The sequence below is a fragment of the Tubulanus polymorphus genome, chromosome 1, assembly GCF_964204645.1.
Source record: "Tubulanus polymorphus chromosome 1, tnTubPoly1.2, whole genome shotgun sequence".
Lineage (NCBI taxonomy): Eukaryota > Metazoa > Nemertea > Palaeonemertea > Tubulaniformes > Tubulanidae > Tubulanus > Tubulanus polymorphus.
The window spans coordinates 23,025,628-23,050,695 of record NC_134025.1 but is presented as its reverse complement, the minus strand read 5'-3'; the positions used below and the strand labels follow the sequence as shown (position 1 = coordinate 23,050,695).

Here is a 25,068-nt window from a genome sequence, read left to right as displayed (position 1 = left end):
ATGTAGCATATAATCACCTGCTGTGGTTAAGTTTCACGATCAAATATTTTCGCAAACGCCTATCCGATTATAAAAGCTTACCACCAACGATTAGGTACCGGTAACTAACTAATAAGGATGTTTTTCGCTTATAAAAGGCCGCCCAGCAGGGTATTTTTTGTTTCACTGGAACGAAAAATTTGTAAATTCATTCATCCAGAAATGATTTATATATAACAGTTAAAACCTGACTGTACTGGTAGTTTCCAGCGTCCCGCGCCATTTCATTCGGGTTGCGTTTGCGAAATAATGCCTAATACCCTGATGGACTAAGCCGTCAGTGGTCCACGGATTTGTCACTCTACGATCCTACGCGCCTCTAGTGTACCCAACAACATCAGACACTAAAATGTTTGGTGAGACGTCTAAAAGCGACTGACGACATCAACGAGAGAGTTTTGGAAAGTGATGGAATTTAACTGTGAGCATTTTAATGTACCTGATCAGAGATGCATTATCCAAGTATCCAAAGAAGATGATTTCAGGCCCGTACAAAGCCTCTCTTTTTGGGGGGTTTCATTAGTGGTAAAACTCATTTGCTGGCTGAACCAGCAATTGATTTGCTGGCTCAACCAGCAATTGGGAGCCCCGCAGTTCTTCATTTGCCTTCTTCATTTTTTCTAATTGAATATCAATATATAGTAAAAACCAAGTGAATCAATGCCGGACTTGCAGGAACAATACCAGTGATAGAAAAATAAAGTCTACAAAATTCATTTAACACAAAATTACGGAACACTCACCCCCCCCCCCCCCCCCCGGGTAAAGAGTCTGGGTTTGATGCAATTATGGAACGCACGGTGGATCACTTAAAATCAGCATTTCAAATCCACCGGCAACTATTCGATTTTGACTTTATGTGCCGTAAAATCAATAGGTAGTTTAGTTACGTAGCTCCGGAATGTTTTGATCGGCTCGCCCGCATGCTGAATATGACCGGCCTGCCTCCGGCGTCCCGTAGATAATAATCAAACAAACATCTGCAGCGCATCTCCGTCTTAGTTTCTAACGCGCTAATTCTATTTCCATATAGTACTAATGAATTGACCCGGTGTTCTTACTCGCCATTGAATAAGTTGATGTCATCATCGCCTTAGAATGGTCAAGTCGTTCGCGATACAAAAGAACCTTCAGTCTTCCGATCCGGGTCAAACGTCTTATCAAAATCGTATTGTCATTTCGCATATATGATTAGTATTCCTTCGTTTAGAATTACCACTCATCCGTATTATAGTATACAATGCCCTCGTCGCATCTTCGTGATATTATGCAAGTAGTTTCGGAAATCAAAATTCGAACAAAACAAATTTCCTCGACTAAATCATCTAGACCATTAGATATAAATCAGTAAGTAGACAGAGCCGCAAAATGACACGAATTTCCGTCAGGTTTATTTTCCCTTACTAATTAAAGAAAAGCATGGTCGCTTAAATTAGAGACCACCAGGAATTCTAAATTGGTAAGAAAGACCGTAGATTTTGCAACATGGCTGTTGTACATTAAGTGATAAAATCAACGTTCGCAATGCAAATGGGTGTTGTCTGAGAAAAATCAAAAGTACTCGTCTAGGCCGATTTGATGTTCACAGTCTAGCATAAAGATTTCGATAGGCTATGGAGGTCCCCTCTATATCTCGTGATTGTAGAATAGCCACACTCTGAGGTGGAGAACAGATAATAAGTTTAAAACCCTCTATATACAGAATTTAAGAGAATAAAACGATTTAGAAAAAATTGTATTTATCAAGAATCAAAATCAAAATACACGACGTTTCGAACTCTCATCACTAGAGATCATCGCCAGGACTGTATTAATCTGCATATATAGTGGGGTTTAAACTTATTATCTCGTGATGATATCAACGACCAGGAATCCTCTCTCTATAAACAAAAATAAACTGGATGACACAAGCTATATTTCATTTCCGTCAATTCCACTTATTAACGCTCTGATCCTTGATCCAGCTGATGCCCAAACCAAAGGATACGTTACTATAAAACTTTTATGTCCAGTGACGTAATCATATTTCTCACGCTATTCATCATCCAATTCAGATAGTGCACTTTTAGAGTGCCACGTATTTAATGGCGCGAATGCATTACGTAATCTTCAACGGTCAGTGTTTGGTTCATGCGGCGAGTGCGCTTCGCACGCTTGCCATAAATACAGCCAATGCTTTCAATTAAAATTCCTATTGCTCGGGCATTTCTCAAATTATTTCGTTCTTCGTTGTCGGGGATTTAAAATAGACTCGGTAAAGACTCCGATCGATAGTAGCGCGCCTTTAGATACAAGCACCAAAGAAACGTTAATGCGTATATATTTCAAAATAAAACGTTGTCGTATTTATTTGCAGATAAACATCAGATCAATTTTTTTCAGAAGATACAATTTCTATCAGTCTCATAATTACATCTTATAATTGTATAAGATTTATACATTTCATCAGCACATATTGCATTTCGTAAAAAAAAAATAAACACATATATTCGTATATACATAATTACTTATAAGGGGCAATACTTTCTCCCCCTCTCAAATCCCGAATTCCGGGCGTTTTTCGTTTATTTAGCATTTATTCATCTGATAAATGCAAATGAAGCGGCGTTTGTTATCGCATTTATAGTCAGTAACTAGATTAAACGATTATCACTAAGACAGTGATGTAATAACGATACAGCCTTTCGACGCCTCGTATGATAATAGTTAACGCATATATAGTTTACTGGCAAACACGTAGCCTCGGGGCACACATTAGCACAATTTATATACATTATTCAACCAGTCTTCGTTAGCACAGTCAATATCAGGATACAGAGTGTTTTTCATATCTTATCAAAATTGTCAAAAACTGTAAGGTAGAATAATTCAAATACATTCAACTATAGTTTGTTATAGTTATACATATAGTACGGATATAAATAATCAGTGGAACTTCGTTAATACTAATCCTGTGGAAAAGGTGAAATTTTCGTATTAACGCGTGTTCCGATTTATCCAAAGTTAGATTTATATCGAATATCGTAGCTTGGACAGGCTGGAAATCATCATAATAAACAGGTTTCGTCTTTTAAACAGAAAAGTATTAACGAGGTTCAACTGTAATCGTTTTCCTTGACTATCGTAATTCGTGTTCTAGAATCCATTCACTTCGCCCACTAAGATTGTTCTTTATGCGCTTTGTTGCTATTGGTAAATAACATATAATGTAGTTTAGAATTTTCGGTTTTCAGCAGCGAAACCTGCGTTTGTAGTTTGAGATTTTCATGCTCCAGATACGCCACTCGATTTTTCGTCTGCTCCTCTTTTGCGCGTCGCATATCACGTGACCGTTTCGCGGCTTCGTTATTTTTTCGGCGACGATTCAAGTAAGCGACGTCTTTTGAATCAATTCTATCTTCCGAATCGAGGATAGGGGAATTTCGATTTTCAGATGGCGTTCTCTCCTCGTCATCAACTTCGTCCGTGCATCGTCTTTTGCGCGACGGAGTATTGCCCGAGTTGTGTTGTTTTGTCGTAAAATCCAGATATTGCATTTGTGTCGCCAAGATTTCCGGGCGAAACGGATAAAGTTTAAACGGACGTTGATGTGACGGAATTTTGGCCATACGACTTGCGTAGAATTGATGATCGGCTACTCCGAAGTGACTGACGGGAACTGGGCCGGCAACAGGCTTTACCAAGCTTACAGCCCGATCAGTAGAGTTCTCAGTGGTCGAAACATCGTTTGTGCCCTTCGACGATAAATCCAAAACTCCATCCATCTGAAAAATTAGGAAGATGTTAGAAATTACCATTCCAGATTTTGCGTCAAGAATTCATGAAGACTCACAATATCATTATTTTAGTTTATTGTGCTATTTGGATGTGTGCACATCACCTCATTGTTAATTGTCATCAAATAATACATAATATGAATATTTCCAACCGGCCAGTTTTGGCCTATAAAGCTCACGTTGTATAAATCTACAGTAATTCACATTTGGCGGTTTGCTTAAGATAAGATAGCTAATGACTTATATTGAATTTTGTCTATCAATTTTGAATATACGGACAAGTTCGAGGTCAAACTCGAATGTTAATCACTAGAAATGTTTGTAAACCTACCTCCAAGTACTTTTGACACTTTCTGTTGGAAGTTCTCGCTGTGCGAAATGTAACACATAGATTCCTAAATGTGAAGTAATCTTGATGTAGTTTCTGTTTATAGAATGTGAACTATGAAGAGACAGGATTTAATGACCACTGGCTGGGGACAATAGCATTAGCTATCTGTGAACGTAAAGAGAAGCCACCCCAAATAGTCAGGATGTGCCCGCTTGTTCATTGGTCAGTTTATAGTGCACTTCCTTTGAACTCAATTATAATCCGCAAAACGAGTATCGAACCGTATTGTGATATGTGACGTAATGGTTACGCAATTCATGCGCGCCTCATATATCACCAACGGCACATTTGAATAAATAAATCTTCAGTTAGATCGTATATCCATTTAATTCCAGCCCCTAAACATGTCAAAAGTGATCAAATATATAATCATACCCCATTTAACGAGTTACAGAATATATTGCCATGAACATTTAGATTAATAGTCAGAATTAAATGAAGAGTACTCAGAACACTAAATATCACTTCTTCCGACAATTGAATCCCTGAAAAAAAAGTAAATCCCATGTGGATCGATTTTTCACATGATACATAAGTGATTTTGGGAAATGATTAAATTGATAGTGTATAATTCAAAATATAAAATACATTGTCTCTTTAATTTGTATTCATCCTAACTGTTCATAGAATTTGGTGGTTTCTACGGTACCCCTGGTTGTTTTGATTTGTCACTTGTTCTGTTTAGATTTATTATGGACACTTCGCTTTCGCTAATGTCCTGTAAGTTTGTATGCAACGTTACTTCTGTTTTCTGGTCATTCCACCTGATGATGGTTGTTAGTCAACAGCCGAAACGTCGTGGTTTCGTTCTAATAGATTATTTCATATTAAATTTGAACTGTGGGACTTCTTCAATTTACACCGTCTCTCCTATGACTAATGTCAAGGGTTCGCCACCCTCCAAAAGAATCATTGGCCTGTAAGTTGCAGCGAAACAGTAACCTCGTTACAACGACTCATGGGACCAGAACATATGCTCGTTGTTACCGTTCGTTATATATCCAGTAGGAAAATTTGATTAAATTTTCTTAGACGAAATTCCATATTTGTTACCCGATGAATCATTGTATCCGAGTTCCGTATAACGACTAGGTTCCATTGTATTGCGAAGCAGCATGATCATGACGATGGTCTAATCAGTTTTTTTTCAAATAATTTGGAATCTGGCTGCATTTAGTATGCTTAATAGTTTCTAAAGGAGAACAATCAGCACGGACATTCCTAACACAAAGTGATGTGCACTAAATAAATATTGAAAACTCCCTATAGCCTTAGCTAAATTGGTTTCCAAGACAAGTCAGGTGATTCGTACGGATTTTTTTTTCTGCCTAATAACGCCAAATATGTGACACCTGGTGTACGTGATTTTTCAATTCATTGAAGTTTTTTTAAATCTTAGAATTAGGAACTGTCCGATATGGTGTCCGCCCTACAAACTGAAGTTTATATGTACGAACCCACCACAGCGAGCCCGCGCACAACCCCGCATTATGCGGGTTCGAGTCCCTTAAAATGTCGCGAACTTGGCTGTTCATAAAAACACTATGCTCCCTGATTATCACGGAAGTTCCCGAACAGTTGCGATTGATAGTTTATCGGTTTCCAGGCAATATGACGTCAGAATGCGGAAGTAAATAGGCTAAATCATTAATGATGAATCTTTTTAGCCGATAATATCATCTATACCAAACTTTCAAGTTCTTTGTGGGATACAGAGAGAGGGTAGAGTCATTTTAATCTTAGGTTAGTTAGTTATTACGTTTTAACGTATTTTCTGAGCTATAAACGTAACATATATGTAGTAAAAACTAAAAATGTCAATCAAAAAGTGACGGCTTTTCTTTTTTCACCACCGAATGAAAGGTCTATATTTTTCTTATGGCTATATCTATATGATTTCAGACTCAATCAACACACTTCATCAGACATGGGCTGTGGACCCTCAACAGATTCTGGGGTTCATGCCACCAAATCAAATAATCAAGTCACACCAACAGCAACAAAATGTGAAACAGAATCTGCAGTATTAAAAACAAGTACTGTCAGTGTAAGAAAAAACCACCAACCTCTGCCTAAAATTGCTGAGAACCCAAGTAAAAAGAAGCGTGACAGTAATTCGAACATTGATGGTAAATATTGAGCTACAATTTGAAATGAATTAGTTAAATGTAGTGCAATATCTATTCATGCTGCTTTCCCTATCGTTTACTAGTTCCCAAACCGATTGCATTTGATGTATCGTTGGATGAAAATGAGACCGCAGAAATCATCAAAAAGCATCCACCGAAAAGGCTTCAACGACTCGCTCCAATAGAAGGTGCTTCAAAATTAACAGCCGACATGCTGATCGAAAAACAAAAAACAGCCGAAGAAAAGAGAATGAATGTAGGGTTACTTCAAAAACTTTTTCATACTTCATAATGTTTGATGTGATGGAGATGAATGTATTGATAAAAACTGTTTCAGGAACTTGAAAAAGTGAAAGAATTAAGTCGCAGGTCGTCGAGACGCAGATCACAAATAGAGGAGGCTCGAAAATTTTCATTAGCTCGTCAGAAAACTGGGGTTAGTTTAGGCCTTCTTTGTCCTCCGAAAACATCCTCGTTTGCCAGGGTCTACACTGCCCAAAATGTCTTTGGCGGACAGGTTGCCATTCAGCGGCCAGTCTCTTGTTAAACCAATCAGATGTGTAGTATTGATAGAGCAAATCTGCCGCTGAAAAACAACACATCTGATTGGCTTAATACATAGACTGGTGGCTGTTGAGTGGCAACCTGTCCGCAAAAAAAAAATGTTCAGTGTTGTAATAGTCCAATGAAGGGTCTGTTTGTGTGAGCTTCGGTGGAAGGCAATCAAACCCTGGCAAGTGAGGATGGTCTGAAAATAGTATCCGAGAATCTCTCTGTTTATTCATCATTTGAAAAAAATCAATTATTACAGATAGAAGAACAACAATTAACTGCTGATAAAAAAAGAGAAGCTCGCCTTAACGAAATCAAAGAAAAACAAAGACTTCGCGAAGAAAGGGCTCAACGTGCTCGAGAAAAGGTACCAGTATTAGATTTTGAATTGCCGTTAGTGACTGTGCTTAATATTTGAGTAAAAATTATTCTATGAATTTCGTGCTATTTCATTACCGCATGACAGAATCATAACCAGGTAGGATTTGATGTTGTGCAAAGTTGGTGTTGTTAAGGTACAATGTTCACAGTAGACTCTACTTATCTCCGATTCAGATTGGCTGAACCAGAATTGAATCAAATTGCGTACCTTTCTAATAGCGTTGATCTCAAACAGAAAATAGACCTTCTACGATCGCCCATTAAGGATGCAGTTAAGATTGTCTACTGCACATCCTTGCGTGTCTAGATCGGTTGATAATAGATTTGGTAAATATTTCAGGCAAAGCGAATAAGTATGATGGCAGATGAAGACGCTGATATCGAAGTTGAGAAAGACACAGAGTTTAACCAGGATGATGATGGTAAGTATTTCAGTCATTAATTTGAAAGTGAGAGAAATCAGACATAACATGGGAAGATTCATTGGTCAGGATTAAAAAGGTCAAAATAGAATTTCTGTGTTTACAAATCTAAAATGACGTAACGCCCCCACTGAATACATATTAAAGCCATAAATAACTCACGTGTAATAATGTTTCCAAACTTCAGTTGATTCTTGGCTCGATGATGAAAATCTTGATGAATCAGAGCCGACATACAACAACAATAAAGATAAGGAGAATAAAGTTAAGAGCGTAGACAGTGGTTATTATGGAACGAGAGGGATCAGCGCTAGTACAAATGACAATTTTGATCAGCAGCATCCTCGAAAACTTCCACCAATTAACCAAACAGCAGCTGAACCTAGATGTATTGATGACTTTTTCGACTCTTGACAAGACAATCGAAGCATAGCTTGAAAGATCAACGAATCTATCGAACCTGTTTTTACATATTCTGTAAAATTAACTATAGTGATATCCAGCTCCACGTTGCAGTATCTTCACGCGTGCGTCATAAGATACTGGGAGCTTTAAAGATTAGCTTGTAATGCAGTAATGCAAAATAAGTCGCAAATATGCAGTTAAAATATATCATCCATAGATGTGTTCATCTTGAACCCTTCAATAGTTATATATGTATAACTGTGTTTAGGAACCCATCATTGTAGATCTATCCTTATCTGTGATGAAGAACGAGGTTTATTTTTTTCCATGACTGTTGTGTTTTATAAGAATTTGTCACTTCCATATTGTCTCGGTTATTTTGATGTGGGTTTTTAGCTTTTTGGTCTCATTCACAATTACATGTATGTATTTTGGATTTGGCAAGCATCTAATAAACTACTCTACTAATCACTGTTCTATGGGTCTAGATTTAATAAAGTATAAAATAGGCCTATGGTTTTGCTTTGGAATTCATTTTTGCTGATAGTAAAGTTTTTTCATTAATTTAAGTCTCATGTAATCTCGTTTACTTGCTATATCTAGTTGGTTACAAGTCTTGTCAAGATTTTCATGTTAGAATGTCCAGAGTGTTGGCCCATAAATCCGTCCAGAGTGTATCATATGAGATATTTTTAACAAATTATTAAATGCTATAATTTTATATGCTTTGAATACGGTAAGTGGAAATGTTTTCCATAGATTGTTTTTACTGAAATATATATACCAATATATTTATTCTAGAATTAATCATTTCTGTGGACAAAAACAACAGAAAGTTGTACACGACTCTTCCTAATGATTGTCACCAGCTCGTGGCAGACTATGTTATGGCATAATACGATGTTCACGGCTTCTACAAATGATTTTAGTTGTTGTTGAATAAAGATTATTAGTTTTTCATTGAAAACAATAATTCGTTATTTCTGTGGAATTTACCTATAGTGGAACCTCTACGAACAATGATTCATCGGATATAACAATAGCATTTCGTCCCAAGTAAGAAAATTTGATTGATTTCATAATGGATATAACAAACTATCGGTTATAACGAACATATCTTCTGGTCCTGTGAAGTTCGCTGTAATGAGGTTCCACTGTATGCACAAGTAGCATCATAGCTTTGAATGTAGTGCCAGTCTCAGATACACAACCCTCATCGGTGATTTACGAGGTTGGTGGTGAATCGGGGTTTATTTCAACTAATTCTTAGATGAAATACGTTTTATTCTCCGAAATAAACTGGTGTTAGGGCTGGGTGGCAGTTTGTCAGGGGTACTAACACGGGTGGTGTATCGGGGGTTCACCACGCAAAGAATAGACGCCGCCTCAACATAGCGCAATAAGAATATTTCAATAAACATCCGATTTATAATAGTTGATTGAAACCGACTTATCTTAACAATATATACATTGTACCTAAAACTAATGAAAACCAAAATGAATATAATTTAACACCAAGCATGTTTATTACAATATTTTTTTTTACAAAACCTGTACAATGAAGTTTCGGTCAATCAGCTTGCACAAAATAGTTAACATAATTGATTTTCACCCACTTTTTAAAAATGATACAACCAAATTATTCATCAAAGTTTGACGACGAGAGCAACGCATGATAAAATCCAAAAGAAGCGAAGCCTACACTTGGGTTCGGTTATCGTATCTAAAATATTCACAAGATGTCATTTATTACGTAACAGACTGTTATAATAATTTATCTAGGGGTCATTTTATTATATCTTTTGCTACACTGAATCCATACTTGATCCGACGATGTGTGCATCAAACCATATTGACCACTTTCAGAATGTTGTAAACAGTACATACACATATTATAACTCCTAAAACAACAGACTATACTCAACGCTATTGACGCTAATGCCTTTTATGTTTACTTCCCCTGTTGTCGTAGTCTCTACTCGACCGAGAGTCGTCGGCCGGTCGTTTCTGACCACCCTTTTTGGCGTCAGTCAAGAATTTGTTCAAACCGAACGGATCTTCTTCCTCGTCCCTCTCGAACTGCACTGGTCTGTCCGACCGACGAGTTCGATCAGTGCCAGCAAACTCCTTGTCTGGCACGAACCTGAAAAGAAATACGATGCGTATGTTACACGCGCCAAGACTGACCATCTTCTGAATCTTTTGAAGTCGTTGGGAATGAGAAGGTTGTTCAAAGCAACTAATTACACTTTCTGTGAAAGCGCGCTCAAGAAATCAAAGGCCAAATGATCAGGGTGGCCATATGCCTTTTCCATGCTTTGACACGCTTTCCCCGACCTTTCCCTGACATGCATATTGTTTTCCCTGACTCGATCTGCTGACAATCCAATAAATTGACACACTTAAATACGTAAGACATAGACAGAAACTGTTTGATTATAAGCGGGACACAGCATACACATTAGTTAGCGATAAAACATATTTCCCTGATTTACAGCTTTTATTTTACAAAATTCCCTGACTATTCAAAAGAAAGAAAATTCCCTGATTTTTTCCTGATTTCATCTCACCTTCTACTTTTCATTATCTTTTCTAGATCATCGCCATAGATGTCGGCATCGGCGTTCTTAGAAGGCCTGTAGATAGCTGCGGCTGCATCTCGGTCCTTTCTCCAAGGTTTATCATAAACATTATACGCTTCATCATCGCCAAATCCACTATCCATTCCCTACAATACGGTAACGATGTACATGTACTTAGGTATCATAAACCACAATTCACACAATCATGTTGTAGACCTCAATAATTAAACCTTTTGTTTCTGTTTTTAAACAATACCTTGCTTTGATTGAATAATCGTTGATCGAATTGAACTTCTTGTGACGTTCCTGTGTTCGGTAACCCGAGCGCTATCTTTTCACTGATATCTCTTTCCTTTTCTCTTTGTATTCTCGACCTACAACATGAATACACTGTATATGACTGGACAGTTTACATAGATACACCAAATATGCAAGCATTTATGTCTTTCTGATAACATATAGGTTTTAAAACAAATCACTCTGCGAATGTACCTTTTATCGGGAGCAGCATTTGCTAAATTCTTTTCTCTGTGACGCTCTTTTTGTCTGTCTCTCCTCAATTCATCACGTTCTCTGGCGCCTTCATCCTCTTTATCTATTCACAAAATAAAACGCCGAATCTTTCAGACAATTTGACATGAACCGCTTTTCAAACCCAGTACCACAAAATTATTTCCCCAAGACTCAACTTTGAGAAAACTATGGCAATAATATGATTACATACCCTCTCGTCTGATTCCAGCGCGCTCTTCTCTTGCTTTAGCTGCCAACTGTCGCAGTCCTTCTTCTTTCTTCTCTCTTTCTTTTGCAGCCATTTTCTTTTCTAACTGTGCTCTCGTTTCTACCGCTTCTCGTGCCTAAAGTTAATAAACCTAGATTAAGGAAACTCTTCAGGGTCTCATGGAAGCCCAAGAACCAATAAATTGAATTCAGCAATTATGTTATCTATGCTCTTTCCTATAAAAGCCCAATAATGCTGAAGTGAATTTTCCCTTTTGATGTACATTATTTTTGCCTTTATCTACTAAATAGTTTCAATGCATGAAATGGTCACCTTTCTGTCAGCAATGTACAGAGCCTCAGCGAGTTTGGCAAAATTTTCGTTGATATGAACTCCCTGCAGTCCACGACCATCAGCTGCCAGACGCTTATCCAAAGGAATTGTGTAACCCTAAAGGAAATTTTAAGAAGATCGCCTGTCATTATCTCGGATATAGCAGTACCGACCCTCTCCAGAGGAGGTACAGTATTTTCACTTCATATTAGCACCAAATTATCACTAACCCTTTGATTCTTCCAGTTAGAAATGCAAGGCGGGATCTTCCATTCTTGTTGCTCTTTCACCGTAACCTATTTATTAGAAACAGAGAATATAGGCCTAAGTTGCAGAAAAAGTCCACCTTCTCCATGAATCTAGACTAATTTTCTAGTTTTTCCCCACCTTTCTGTTTGGTGAATGCATGACTGGTGCCGGCGGAGATGGAGGTCCTCTAGGAATCTTCTTATTCGTTCTATAAAAAAGGATATGCAATTTTAGCTGATTGACCATGAGGACAGTCAGAACATTCATGCCAAATCCGTATCGATTGAATGCTTGTTTTAGTGAAATATCGAGGAAAACAGACTCACTTGAATCGAGGAGGCTCCATTGGATCTTTTTGAACTTCGACCATACGAATGATCCTTTGCTTGGCTCCGGAATTAAATGCAACGCCTTGTTGTGATGGAGTGTATCTGAAGCAACAAAGTATCGTAAGCAAATATATAAGGCGCCTAGCTTTTAAATTTGCTTTTGATTTTCACACAAAGAAAATACTAGTAAACATATCCCGATGCGAATGATATTGAAGCATTTGAAAAACTAAGGTAGACTCAAAATTTTGATTATGTAAAATTGTGTTTCTATATCTGATTACCTGATATACTGTGCAGGCTGTTGTTTATCAGCGCACCGAACTGGCATGGCGGCGGAGATTTTGCCGTGCACCAATTTTTCGAGCGCTTCTCTTGTCTTCTCTGTGTTCTGAAAAGATCAAAACAGACACGACATAAATCAATACGATACCAATGGTGAGTTCACATAGCCACCACGAGGCTTCTATGATAGCTACCTCTCGAATATCGTCCTCAGTCGGCTTTTCAAAATCTGGATCTTCATCGTCGATAGGTTTCGACACGAGATCTTGAAATTTGGAATGAACAACCTGAAAATTCACCAAATGGCATACAACGATTTAATATAAAATTTACAATACAATACAGTCTGGCATTTTGCCTCAAATTGGTACAAGAAAACAGTTTTATAACCGAGACATGTTTATTTTTATGGTAATAGACTTCATCTTGAATGGTTTAAGGCTGGTTACATGGTTTATACAGTTAATACAGGATAGAGAATAGATCCATACCTTATCTTTGGCATGGCCTTGTTTTGCAATTGCGTCATATTTGATTTTGCCCTCGGCGTCGACTTGCATCGTCAATGCATTGGAAGTGGAGCTCGACTTTTGTTGACCCATTCCCAACGGATACTGGGCGACCGGAATTTCCGGAAACGCTCCTCCATCTCCAAAATCCTAGAACAAAATTAAACATTGAACAATATATAGTGATGGTGAATAATGGTTTTAGGTTTTTGTCGAGTGACTCAACGGAAAAACTTAACGAGATTTCAGGTCGCCCTAAAACGTGTATAAATCCATAATGGTTTACCTCAATGCGTCGTGGTATCCAACCCTTGCGATGACCATAAGGAGGAGCAGTCGGACTGCCTGAAACTGCAACAGTCTGAAAATTTAAGAAATACCTCTATAATAAGGAATGCTAATAATCTGACGTGTCGTATAGGCCTAAAATGAAAGAAGGTAAACATTTTACAGGGTTATCGTTTATTGGCTTTCATGGTCAGTTGGTATTTCACAACAGAAAAAGTTGCATCGAAATTATCAATGCTCAAGAGGGGGCTTAAAGTGGCAGGAGGGGTTCTTTGACTCGCTTGGCATTTCATATCACAAGCCTGCCCCCGGCGGGGTCCGGAAGCAGAGTCTTTCTATAACTTACGAGTGATTTTGCAGCTCTTTCTAGGTCCTCATCTTCTCTATCATAAAAACGCTGGCTTGGAGCCGGTAGAATACTGAAATTATTTACGAAAACTATCATAGTTTTGAAAATTTACAGGTCAAAGAAGTAAACGTTTTGGGCACAGACTATACAATTTATAAACTCAAATCGATCATACGCCGATCTGAAAGCTTTCCACCCAATAAGAAGTATATACATAATAGGGAAGAGACATAAAGTATCTCTTCACGGGCACGGCAGCGATATAGATCATAAAGAAAATGTTGTAAAAATGCATAAAGTGTCGTTATCACACGGAATTAATTCCTTACCTCGACAACGCCATTTTGTTTTTAAACATCATCAAGCAGCAGCGACGAAACGGCCACTTCAGATAATTTGCTTATTGTAACTTTTGTACCTATATTTTGCAACTAGATTTTAAAAACAAGTTAAATTGAATCATTTTTCTATAAAAACGATGAATTCATAGACACAAATTACACTTTGGGGCTTGTTCGACGGTTCGTTTGAAAAGATGTAAGCAGCCTATTGAATTTCACTTCCGGGTTTGAAAACTCGTCGTAACACAGTTCGAAATGCTAAATAACTGCGTTTTACGAATTAAATCGAGTTAATCACCGAGGCAATTAATTTCTACGTGTCATTTAAGAAAATATCAAAATGTCACTTGAAGTACAAACTACCCCGAGCTCAGGGTATTCGCCAATTGAAGTAAGTAAAGTAAGAATGTTATTTCAGTTAACGTTCAATTCAATCCAATTTATGGTTTATTCCTCAGCCCACCAAGTTTTATTCTGACCATTTCTTTTTTTATAGCCCAGTTATAAAGAGCCAGATTTCACGACGATTCCATTGACTGATCTACAATTGTCAGGCAAACCGAAGAAGCAACCTCGCCGTGTCCTACACTTCAGTGATGGGATTCTGGAAGAATATTCTACCGATGAAGAAGATGAAGTGGATAGCAAAGATAACCAACAAATCATTGATCCTGTAAGAACTGAGTAAAAAAAGAACTTGTCTGGAATCAGTTTCAGTATGCAGTCCATAAGTTTTTTCTATTAATTCGTGAAACTCGTTTTTCTCAGATATTTTACTCAATTTTGGGAGTGCATACCTACCTCGGGGCTAAGATGTCCCAAAAATCTTGGACATGGGCTGATCCTTTGATTTTTGGCATGTTTAGCATTTACCAAAATGAGCGTACTCTTTAGAATTGAGAAAAATATCGCAGAAAAACAAGTCTCAATAGACAGACAACTGATAATACATTCAAAGGTTTTGAGATTTTCAGAAATTATTCTTCGTTTAGATATTTTGGATGCTACCGTATTCTTTTTTAAAAAATCTCTAACTTGTACTATTTCTTTATAGAGAACTTTAAACTGGATGCCTTGGATGTGGTATTATATGGTATCAGCTGCATGGAAAACGTTATCATGTAAGTAACACGGTCCCTATGACTCAGATTCTGTTAAACCTTCTTAAAAACAGAAAATATTTTTAAAGGTGCTTGAAACTCCTTTAAATGCCCAAAAATCTTTCAAGAAATAGGCAAATTATGCCTTAAACGGTATAATTGGAACCAAGATTTTTTCTACTCAATCAGGCAGTTAAGAAATTAGAAATCAGGTTTGCTGACAGATTTGCTCACCGAAATAATGGTTTCCGAGATTAACATTACCGATTCAGTTGGAGTCTCCAGTAATTCAGATATGAAAGTGATGCAGACACTTCCTCACAATTTGAAACTTTCTCCTTTAAAACTCCTTATATCCAGGAATAACTGATCCGTATGGACCCTGAAGTAAAGATTATCATCAAAGATATATCAAAATAATCATCGTCTCTTTTGGTCTGCTTAACTGATACAGAGAATTATCAAAATAATCATTATCTCTTGGTCCGGTTATCTGATACAGAAAATACTGTCTGATCTGTTTTAAGGGGCTGATCTGTGTGGTGAGAGATTGGCTTATTTCTTCGGCATCACGTCGCCGAAATATCAGTACGCGATCGACGAATTCAATCGGCTGAAAGACGAAGAGAAGGAAGAGAATTTACGCGAAGAAAGAGAAGCAGAGGCCGAGAAACGAAGACAGTCGGAACAGCTGCAATCGGTTGAAGTCGGCGACGGCATTCAAATTCCCGCGAAAGGAGAAACTATCGCCGTCGATGGAAACATTAATGACACTAAGAAATTTTAACGAATTATATTGTTACGAGAAACAATTTTAACCAATGTTGTCGAAAGGTTGAGGACATTTCCTTGCAATTTATCGCGTTTTTGAACAAAATGTTCATCTTTGCATTTATATGTCAATGATTTATCTTCTTGAATATGATAGCTCTTTCACTCTTGATTGAAAAACCCAGCCTTATTTCTGATACCTGCCTGCCTGCCCTAAATGCATGCATACCTAAAAGGCCAATAATCTTGCTGATGAATATTCCGTCCTCATAAGTAAACTATGCAGAGTTTAAAAAATCCAGAGGAAAATTTCTGACATCCTATGATATTTTATTGGTTCACTTAAATGTAAATATATTATTGTTACCATATAGACTGTTGAGGCAATTTTGTTTGCACAATGTATGTTAAGTCTTCTGTAATGTATAAAAGTTCTTTTTTCATACAACTTGTAAAAATTATCGTTTGTCTATTTATTTAAATAAAGTGTCTATTTCTAACACGGAAGCGGTCGTTTTGATTTTTTAGTATCTTGCGGTGAGTCCGAGTTGTAAGATTTGTAGTAATTCCCCATTCATTAATCGATAAATGGGGCAAGGGTCGATGACATCACTGATCCAAATTTGGCATTGAAATCCATATATGGGGACTCCATTATTCCAAACATGGGCATCGCATATTACTACGCTAGTGATACGTCTATACTCGATGATCAAAATTTGAAATATCAGTAATGTATTACCTTCAAATTAAGTAAATCTATATATATAGGATATGAATGAAAAATATTCATCTTTTGCCGCGTTCAAAGAGCTTTTTTCCATGTGAACTTAATCAAGTGCGCGCGAGCACTAAGCTAGCAAAGGGTGTTGTTAGGTTATGGCTGAGTAATTTTCTGCTGCAGTTCGTGAGTATCGCGAGTCTCTCGGAGTTTAATTGATATTTCACAGAATTGAAAACAATGCAGTCGATCGAAGGTCGCCAAGACGATTACGGGACATTACAGTATTCGTCGCTTCAGGCCTCGTTAAATGTCAACGGCCAGAGGAGCCCCCAAACTCATGGCTTCAACAGTAATGATTTCAATAACTTGTCATCATCAGGAGTTGGAACTTCGCAACATCAAGTGACAGTTGTCAAACGTCACGCTAGTGATATGGATTCGGAATCAGAGGACGAGTACAATCGTTTGAATTACATTCAACAGCCGCCAAAGATGACCGATGGCCCTAAGCCAGGAAAAAAGACGAAAGGTCGCGTCAAAATCAAAATGGAGTTCATCGAAAACAAGTTAAGAAGATACACCACATTCAGTAAAAGAAAAACTGGAATAATGAAAAAAGTGAGACTTTGTTTTGTCCATTTGCAATCGTTTTTAATGAAGTTCTTAATTGATTTGGGAAGCCGTTTAATGTTCTACAATTAGGCCTACTAAATATTATTCAATATCTAACTTATTGCTAATAAAGTCTTAGCGGGTTCGGAGGGTTCAAACCCCTTTCTCGAAAGTCCACGAAAGTCCACAGTATTGCTTAGAGCAGTAATAAGTGCTGAAATTGCACGAAGTTCCTTAATTTTCTGGGGGAGGACCTGATAGCAGGCGCGGATCCAGACTATCGAACATGCAGCACGTGCGGTAGTTGCAGTTTTCAAATGCCCTTGAAAAATTTTGTTTTGGGAAAAAAGTAGATAAAAGGGCACACAATTTGTGCGCCATGAAAGATAACTGCCTTTCTGTACTAGGACTAAAGCAAAATGTGAATGAAAATGAATTGCCCAAAATCAAAAAAGGCAATCTAAGGCATTTTCCTTTACTCAAAAGGGCACTATTCTAAAAGAGACAATATTGTTGCTCAATAAATCTAATCAAAAGGCAAATTTCGCCCCAAAATCTAAAAAAGGCCGAAGCAAATTGAATGTGAAGGCTAATTTAGTGGCATGATACCAATAAATGGCACTCAAACTCGCTCGCTGGGCATTAATACTGCTGGCCCTTTTCAAAGTTGGTGCCCTTTTTTCACTGTGCTGTAGTCACTGAATGGCCCTGGACCCGTGCCTGAATAGTGAACAATTTTATTCCATCTAAAAAGAAATGATTTTTTAAAGATCTGAATTCCGTTTAATGTCCATATAATTTATAATCGATTGTATTTTTAGGCTTACGAACTTTCGACATTGACTGGAACTCAAGTTATGTTGTTAGTCGCCAGTGAAACTGGGCATGTCTATACGTTCGCAACGCGCAAATTACAGCCTATGATTACGAGTGAAAGTGGAAAAGCCCTCATTCAGACGTGCCTTAATTCTCCGGACGAGGCTCCCGTCGAGCCGGGCCAGCAACACGATATCGATCAGAGAATGAACCCGACTGGCTTCGAAGAAACTGATTTGACGTACGCCGTCACCGAAGAAGAAAACAATGCAAAGGTAAAGGTGATGTTCTATATGAAAACATGGGCAATCTAGTGTGGATTTCAATGAAATTATGTCCAAACAGGCCCTAATATTGATTTACCCGGAGGATCTTTATGCCCATCTATAGTCTCTTGATTATCATTAAGAAAATCATTAAATGTTTTTTTAAATCTATTTGTCACACAGTTTGTGTATTGAAAAGTTTGAAATTAATTTTTGAAATGTGGAATCGGTAATTGTATTATCATCATCTCTAAAAAATGAAAGTTTCATGTATATTTTCGGTGAAATGTACTGTTTAAGTCCATTCGTAAGTTCGGTTCTTTCTAAAAACAGCCATTTTTAAAACATTACTGTATTTTACTAAGGCGTTGCTTTAATAGTGCGCAATTCTTGATATAATTGGAGATGCTTTCCTTGTTTTAGCCGGTTCCATTAGTAGCAAGCGCTGTGTGTACATGCCTTGTACTGATGGATCTACACACAAAGAACCTGCAGGGAATGTGGTCTTACAAAATAACATTCATTGATAATTCGAGTTAAAATTAGCAACACATTTCAGTTCTAAGATGTCTGTGGAAGTCAAGCACCTGGTAATAGGCCTATTACATATGGTTGCCTATTATTATGGTATGCTGACTTTTATGTCTACCTCTGACTAAAAGCACCCCTGGATGCAGGCGCTAAAGCTGGATAAGGATTCCATATTCTGTAGGCTTATCCTCCATAAATGCCAGCTGGCTGACATCTGATACTATTTATCCAAAGGTGATACTGCGCTTTTGCTACATAGTTTGAAAAGAAAGGAACTTGGGGAACGGTGTATAAATAGCTTCAGTCAAGTATGGAATAGCTATCTAAAATAGCATCTTTCTCTCGGCATACATCTTGTATAAACATAGCTACTACTTTATACAGGAACTCCTCTCTCGACTATTTACCTGTAGCCTATTCTCTATATGTTAAACTGCTACAGATTTATTAGTCAGTCAACAACATAACTCAATCTAGATTGAGTTATTATGGGTGATCGATCGAGATTTTAGATCTTTAATTTATGCCATCCCTTGTAGAAATGCCCCGTAATTAAAGATAATCAATTAAAAAGGAAAATAAAAACTTTTTTTGTGAAATATATCTTTTGATAATAGCCAAACATAAACTTTTCACAAGAATTTTTAGACAGTGGGCCTAACTTATATCTGGGCATTTTCTTCATCATATTCGTCATAAGCTTGATTTATGCTAATACTCTTCGATAATTGATTGTCGTAGCGATTACCTATTACAAGTTCACATAAGCCTATTAGTTAATTTACTATGGTTCTATGGATTCTATTGGTGTAGTGCTGTACATGTTTCTGAAGATGATAATATTTTTCAGTAACACATGTGATCTATCATACATCAAGTAGGCCTACTATATGCTCTGCCTTGTAAGGCATGGGTATGTAAATGACAGTTTCTATTATACGTAAAAGGAAATATGGCCACGCAACCCTACCATCTGTGGAAAATATCATAATAAGGTATTTCCATCTATGGAAGGCGCAGCCATCTGTGCTGCCTACTTATTCAAATTATTGGCCACTGTTCAAGTCGATATCATCAATCAATTTGTGTATACAAATACTGTTAACTACGACACTTAATTTGTATGTTTCGGGACCTGGGATGACTTAATATACAAAACACTTAGTTGTTGAATATAAATCATGTACATTGGATATTGGCCAAATAGGCCTATGAAGGCACTAAGCAGAGAACGTCTCCTTTTTTGCTGGGTATCATGGGATTAGGGGCATGGGTAAAATGAGAATGGTCACCCTGAAGAAAACGAAACTAAAAGTTACATTCCCCACCGCAAAAGTAGGAATAAACCAGGTTGGTTTCTATATGAATGGAGGAAATTGACCAAAAATTTTGTACAGATTAAGTATAAGAATACATACTTTTCCTCTTCTTGAGTAAAATGAAATATTTATTAAAGGTTTGAACTGGAAAAATCCGGTCTAGTGAACGTCTACAAAATGAGTAAAAATATGAATAAATCTCCAAATAAAGCTGGTTTGACAACCAAGAGAAACAGAGTATATAGTGGTCATCTTGAAAAAACCAAAGCCTTATTATACTTCAACTTTAGGGCTGTGCAGTTGATTTATATGTTTATTTTCCACATTTTTGCCTTACACACAATTATTGGCAACACATGTAACTGTATTATCATATTATCAGCCTCATGACATGCATAGTGGACAGAAAATCTTATTGCATGTTTTGAGACATTATAGTATATAAGGCTTATCATATTGATTATGAGACAGTCTTATCAAAGAGTAATGTCTTCAGATGCGTTCATGACTTATGAATGCATGATTACAGGATTTTCCAATTTAAATGATATAAGAAAATAGGCTGTAGAATATTTCTGCTATCATACAGGCCTACAGCCAACTGGTATCACTTCTACAGTAGTGCCATCTTTCTTGCAAAGTGGCACTTATAGATAAAAAACCAAAGGTTGCTCTTTGCTCTGCCATGTTTAAAAGATGATTTCAGGGGCAGATCCAGAGGGCGGTGTACAACCCCCCCCCCTAAAATGTTCCGAGTGCCCTCTTTTTCTGGGCCAATTTTTTAAGATAACTTTTTATACATACATTTACAGTTTCAAAGTTGACATAAAGTTATATGTTATACGATTTTATAGAACTAATTTAAGATCTCTTGATAATATTTCTTCTCAGTTGGCATTTTGTAGATTTAATCCGTTCGAAACCGATATATGTATATTTAATCTGTATCTATTTTCAGATGGATCTGGCCATAAAACAGACTCTGTACAGCCTGCCGAATATTTCGCCCCAATCTCACAGTCCCGATCTCATCAATGATGTGCCGACGATGACCACGATAATGTCGAATAACGCGACGTCGCGAAGTTCGCCCGCCCCTCCCGCTCATACGACCGTGTCCGCCAATCCTCAGCTGCACGTGATGCAGTCCTATCTGTCGAATAGTACGAATTTGATCGGCGTGAACAACAGCAGTAACAGCGGCAATTCTAGTAGTAATAATAATACCAGCAATAATAGTGTGAACGTTCGCGCGTCGAATCAAACGCAGGCTTCGATATCTTCATTCAACGGGAAACAATCGTCAAGTTTACCAGTTCAGTTACCGCCCGGCGTGGCCGCTATATTATCACCAGGAAGTAAGTACGTTATGCGATTGTGAATCGTTTGAATTGAACGGATTGATTATTTATGATTAAACGATCGGATTCGATCTATTCATTATTGATATGTATATACTGGTAATCGTTTATGTGACAACAGAGAACTGAAGCTATTGATATACAATGGGCCCATGTAGTCCGTATAAATCTGGAACTTATTTTCAATTATAGTGTATCTAATTCATTTTGCATTGAAATATCCAAATCATGTTCAGCGAACAAATTTCTGGAATGATTAGTAATGATATACAACTCTGTTCAGGGATCACATGAGAACAAAATGAAAAAGTCTATTTTTCAAATGAAATTCTGTATAGAACTAGGAATCTGGGTTCAGCGATAAAATATTAAGGACAAGCAAATTGATAGGTGCATCCATGCCTGAACTTTTTCATTACGTTGCAATTTAGTTTTAATCACGTAATTTTGATATTGTTTGTAGCATCGCTTCCAGCAGGTGCTCAAATCACGTCACAGCTCATTAGTACTTTACAGAATCAACAGCAACAACAGCAGGCAGCATTATTGAGAATACCGACTCTTGTATCGGGTAAGCAATCAATTTTACAAAAAACAACCATTGTTCAGAGTAGAAAAAAGGTGGTTTTCTTAAATGAAGATATGATTTTGTTTTTCTATTTTTTCCAGGTGCATCTTCAGCCACCAATCAGACGGAGTCATCGAATTCAACGACTAACACAATAACACCAGTGTATGTGACAGGTGAGTCTTGGCTACAGCAGCAGTTTCTTCTATCGCCTCTTCTCATGTGTTAGGAAAAATTGACCATGAAATAAATAATAATGCTTTCATTCAATATAGTGCTAAACGAGTTGAGGAATAAGAAAGCATCTTTGAGCCAATGGTCTCTCCCTGCTTTGGGAAAAATAAACATTGAAGTCAAGTCACTTATAATGCCTTTATTCATAGCTAGTTTGGGAAGTAGAAAAAAACCTAGCCAATGGACTCATAACTCAGCCAATGTGCTAGGTCGGTGGGATAAAACGACTGAAATTATGTTTTCTTTTTGAAAGGTGGCAGTTCTGGAACTTCAACGTCGCAGGCACCAACGATGATGTATCAAACTCCGCAAGGAATTGTATACGCGGCTTCTTCATCCGGTGCTTTATCCAGTAGTTTACCGGAGGGGTATATCCTCAACTTACAACAGACACCTACAGCTATAGCAATACCTGGTCAAGATGGACAAGGAGGTATGTAATTTGATCAAATACAGGTTTCGAAATTGATTATCCGTTCAGGCTTTCGGAAATCAACATATTCTTCTTTGTTTTCAGGAACACAGCAATTTTTGACATTCCCATTACCTGCACCGGTAAGTGTTTGAAAAAAGATATAGATGGCAGTTTGGCTTTTCATTGTTGCTGTAAAAAGCAATCATGAGATGACGCTGTAGCTTCCAAGTATATATATATATACATTACAACCCAGACATTTGACGTTTACCTGACCGATATTTATTTCATTTTTCAGATGTTACAACTTGCCCAACAACAACAGCAACAACAAAATAGCGGCGGTAATGGAAATGAAATGGCTATAAATTTATCGGATACGTCGCAGAAACGTAAATAGCATTAATGACTGGTAGTTATAGAATAAGTAATGGGTCGGACTGTAAGCCATTAGCGAATGATAATGCAGGGCTTCGATTAATCCTAATTTATTGCGATTGTTGTACTTAGCTAATAATTTAACGTATTAGCAGATACCATGACTGAAAAATTCGCATTTGTGCCGTTGTTGCGACTTGAAATGGTTAAGACTTTCTTGCTGGCGAAAAACGATAAATGTCGCACTTGCAAATTATTTGCTTGAATTGGAGAAGTTTGCTGTATTGAGCGTATGTTGCACTTGGATGTGCCTTTTATCTCTGTAAACATTGTTTGTTATATGTTGCAATAAATTGAAATTGAAATTTCATACGATATTGTTAATGTATAGATCTGACTTCATTTCTCAATGGGTAAGGCATATGAAAGTCATGTATATTATTATTATTTCTATAATCATACAACATTTATAAATATTGTAAATTGATACGTTTGCCTCAAAGCCTGTTAATTCCACGTTAGACAAGATTGTGTCGCTGTTTACTATGATCTTTATTGCGTGCAGTGTTCAGCTATATAGAACAATTTCATCATTAAAACACTAAGGGTGTGTCACTGTAACGGGCTATTCATTTATTATGCATGCACATTTCAATCTTGAATAGATGAAACTTCTATATGGGGGTTAGAAATACGAGGAAATTTTGTGGTGTACACTGTAAATGGAAGACCCAAGATGAAACGTTAGCTGTAAAGCATTAGCATTTTGTAGACATATTTTACCTGCGTCTCTGCGGTTTAACAGGCGTTTACGGCTCAAAACTATTTTCTCGTAATGTTATCACGGAATTTAATACCGCAGTCTATATAGTAGACGATACGTCCAAAACTTGGCAATAATAATTCTACACGAAAACTTAGCATGATATGTTTCAGTTAGATATCCTTTGAATAATTAGATATTTCTGGGCTGAGTTAATTACTGGACTGAGTCTATTGGTACAGTACTAGATTGCATGCTCGGTTTATGTTAGTGCATGAATTTAGTATTCGCAACTTGTACGTAGCTTGTTTTTTGGAATATTCCAAGCTTTAGAATATGATAATGTAGATTTTTTTATATAACTTAAAATGGTGCTATACTTGCAGAGCCAAAACAATGTAATCTGTACATATATATATATATATATATAAATATATATCATGACTTTTTAGTTATCAATTTATGTTTGCAAAAATGTAAGAACACATAGCTTGATACTTAGCCAGTATTTGCGAGGTGACTGTAATATGAATATGGCAAAGGCCTATTCAGATCAGAAAAGATGATGATAACATGCTTCTGCGCATTCATCTTTGTACCATAAATGAAGATCTTTTTGAAGAATTTTGATAAATTTGGTATGACTACGCCTAATAGTTATCAAGCATTATTTCTCCATACTTTAGCACATGCAATTTATGGTTTCAGTCTATCGGTAGAAGGGCTGTATGGTTCATGCATGCTAAATAGATTTAAAGACTTGCCATGAAATACATGTACCCGTACATCATTTTTAGTTGCCATTTTAATATTTTTACTGTTTGATGAATGCATTTTGTACAGTTCAATGGTAGATAATTGAATAATATAAGTTAATTTTTTAACAAATATGTTGTTCGTCTAATTGAGTTCATTGCAAATCTTTTTGTTTCGATCTAGGAAGATCTCTACCTCGTCTGGATACTGTCAGGCAGGTTTTGATTCCAGAATTCCCATCTTGGATTTATCATCATAATCTGTTAACCAGAGTCCAGAATAAAAGGCATTTCTCGGATAAAGCAGTGGCAGAGGCTTCTATTGGGGTCCTGCTCTTGGTTTTAGATATTTTTGAAGAAATCCATCCTAAAGG

General features: G+C 37.1%; 5 protein-coding genes across 5 annotated transcripts; 3 read left to right on the top strand and 2 right to left on the bottom strand.

The window, feature by feature from the left end:
- Positions 1–3,197: 3,197 nt before the first annotated feature.
- LOC141912153 (uncharacterized) lies at positions 3,198–3,803 on the bottom strand. The gene has a single exon (XM_074803399.1). The coding sequence runs from the start codon at positions 3,801–3,803 to the stop codon at positions 3,198–3,200; it is 606 nt and encodes a 201-aa protein (XP_074659500.1).
- A 2,031-nt stretch (positions 3,804–5,834) lies between these two features.
- Positions 5,835–9,001, top strand: LOC141911556 (uncharacterized). The gene is made up of 7 exons (XM_074802547.1): positions 5,835–5,949; positions 6,109–6,335; positions 6,419–6,591; positions 6,673–6,771; positions 7,147–7,254; positions 7,609–7,690; positions 7,878–9,001. The coding sequence occupies exons 2-7, from the start codon at positions 6,134–6,136 to the stop codon at positions 8,102–8,104; spliced, it is 891 nt and encodes a 296-aa protein (XP_074658648.1). The 5' UTR covers positions 5,835–5,949; positions 6,109–6,133; the 3' UTR covers positions 8,105–9,001.
- A 611-nt stretch (positions 9,002–9,612) lies between these two features.
- LOC141900771 (SNW domain-containing protein 1-like) lies at positions 9,613–14,083 on the bottom strand. The gene is made up of 15 exons (XM_074787800.1): positions 14,070–14,083; positions 13,738–13,810; positions 13,390–13,464; positions 13,086–13,253; positions 12,789–12,881; positions 12,594–12,700; positions 12,307–12,411; positions 12,119–12,188; positions 11,962–12,027; positions 11,732–11,848; positions 11,402–11,534; positions 11,170–11,272; positions 10,934–11,051; positions 10,666–10,823; positions 9,613–10,238 (listed from the first exon to the last, which is right to left on the bottom strand). Exons 1-15 carry the CDS (start codon positions 14,081–14,083, stop codon positions 10,031–10,033), a joined length of 1,608 nt encoding a protein of 535 aa, XP_074643901.1. The 3' UTR covers positions 9,613–10,030.
- A 215-nt stretch (positions 14,084–14,298) lies between these two features.
- On the top strand, positions 14,299–16,454 carry LOC141912626 (protein FAM177A1-like). The gene is made up of 4 exons (XM_074803940.1): positions 14,299–14,472; positions 14,578–14,754; positions 15,136–15,202; positions 15,709–16,454. The coding sequence occupies exons 1-4, from the start codon at positions 14,422–14,424 to the stop codon at positions 15,966–15,968; spliced, it is 555 nt and encodes a 184-aa protein (XP_074660041.1). The 5' UTR covers positions 14,299–14,421; the 3' UTR covers positions 15,969–16,454.
- A 371-nt stretch (positions 16,455–16,825) lies between these two features.
- LOC141915207 (uncharacterized) lies at positions 16,826–24,787 on the top strand. Its single transcript, XM_074806657.1, has 8 exons — positions 16,826–17,294; positions 18,110–18,379; positions 21,179–21,578; positions 22,045–22,152; positions 22,251–22,325; positions 22,637–22,816; positions 22,901–22,938; positions 23,097–24,787. The coding sequence occupies exons 1-8, from the start codon at positions 16,914–16,916 to the stop codon at positions 23,196–23,198; spliced, it is 1,554 nt and encodes a 517-aa protein (XP_074662758.1). The 5' UTR covers positions 16,826–16,913; the 3' UTR covers positions 23,199–24,787.
- Positions 24,788–25,068: the final 281 nt, after the last annotated feature.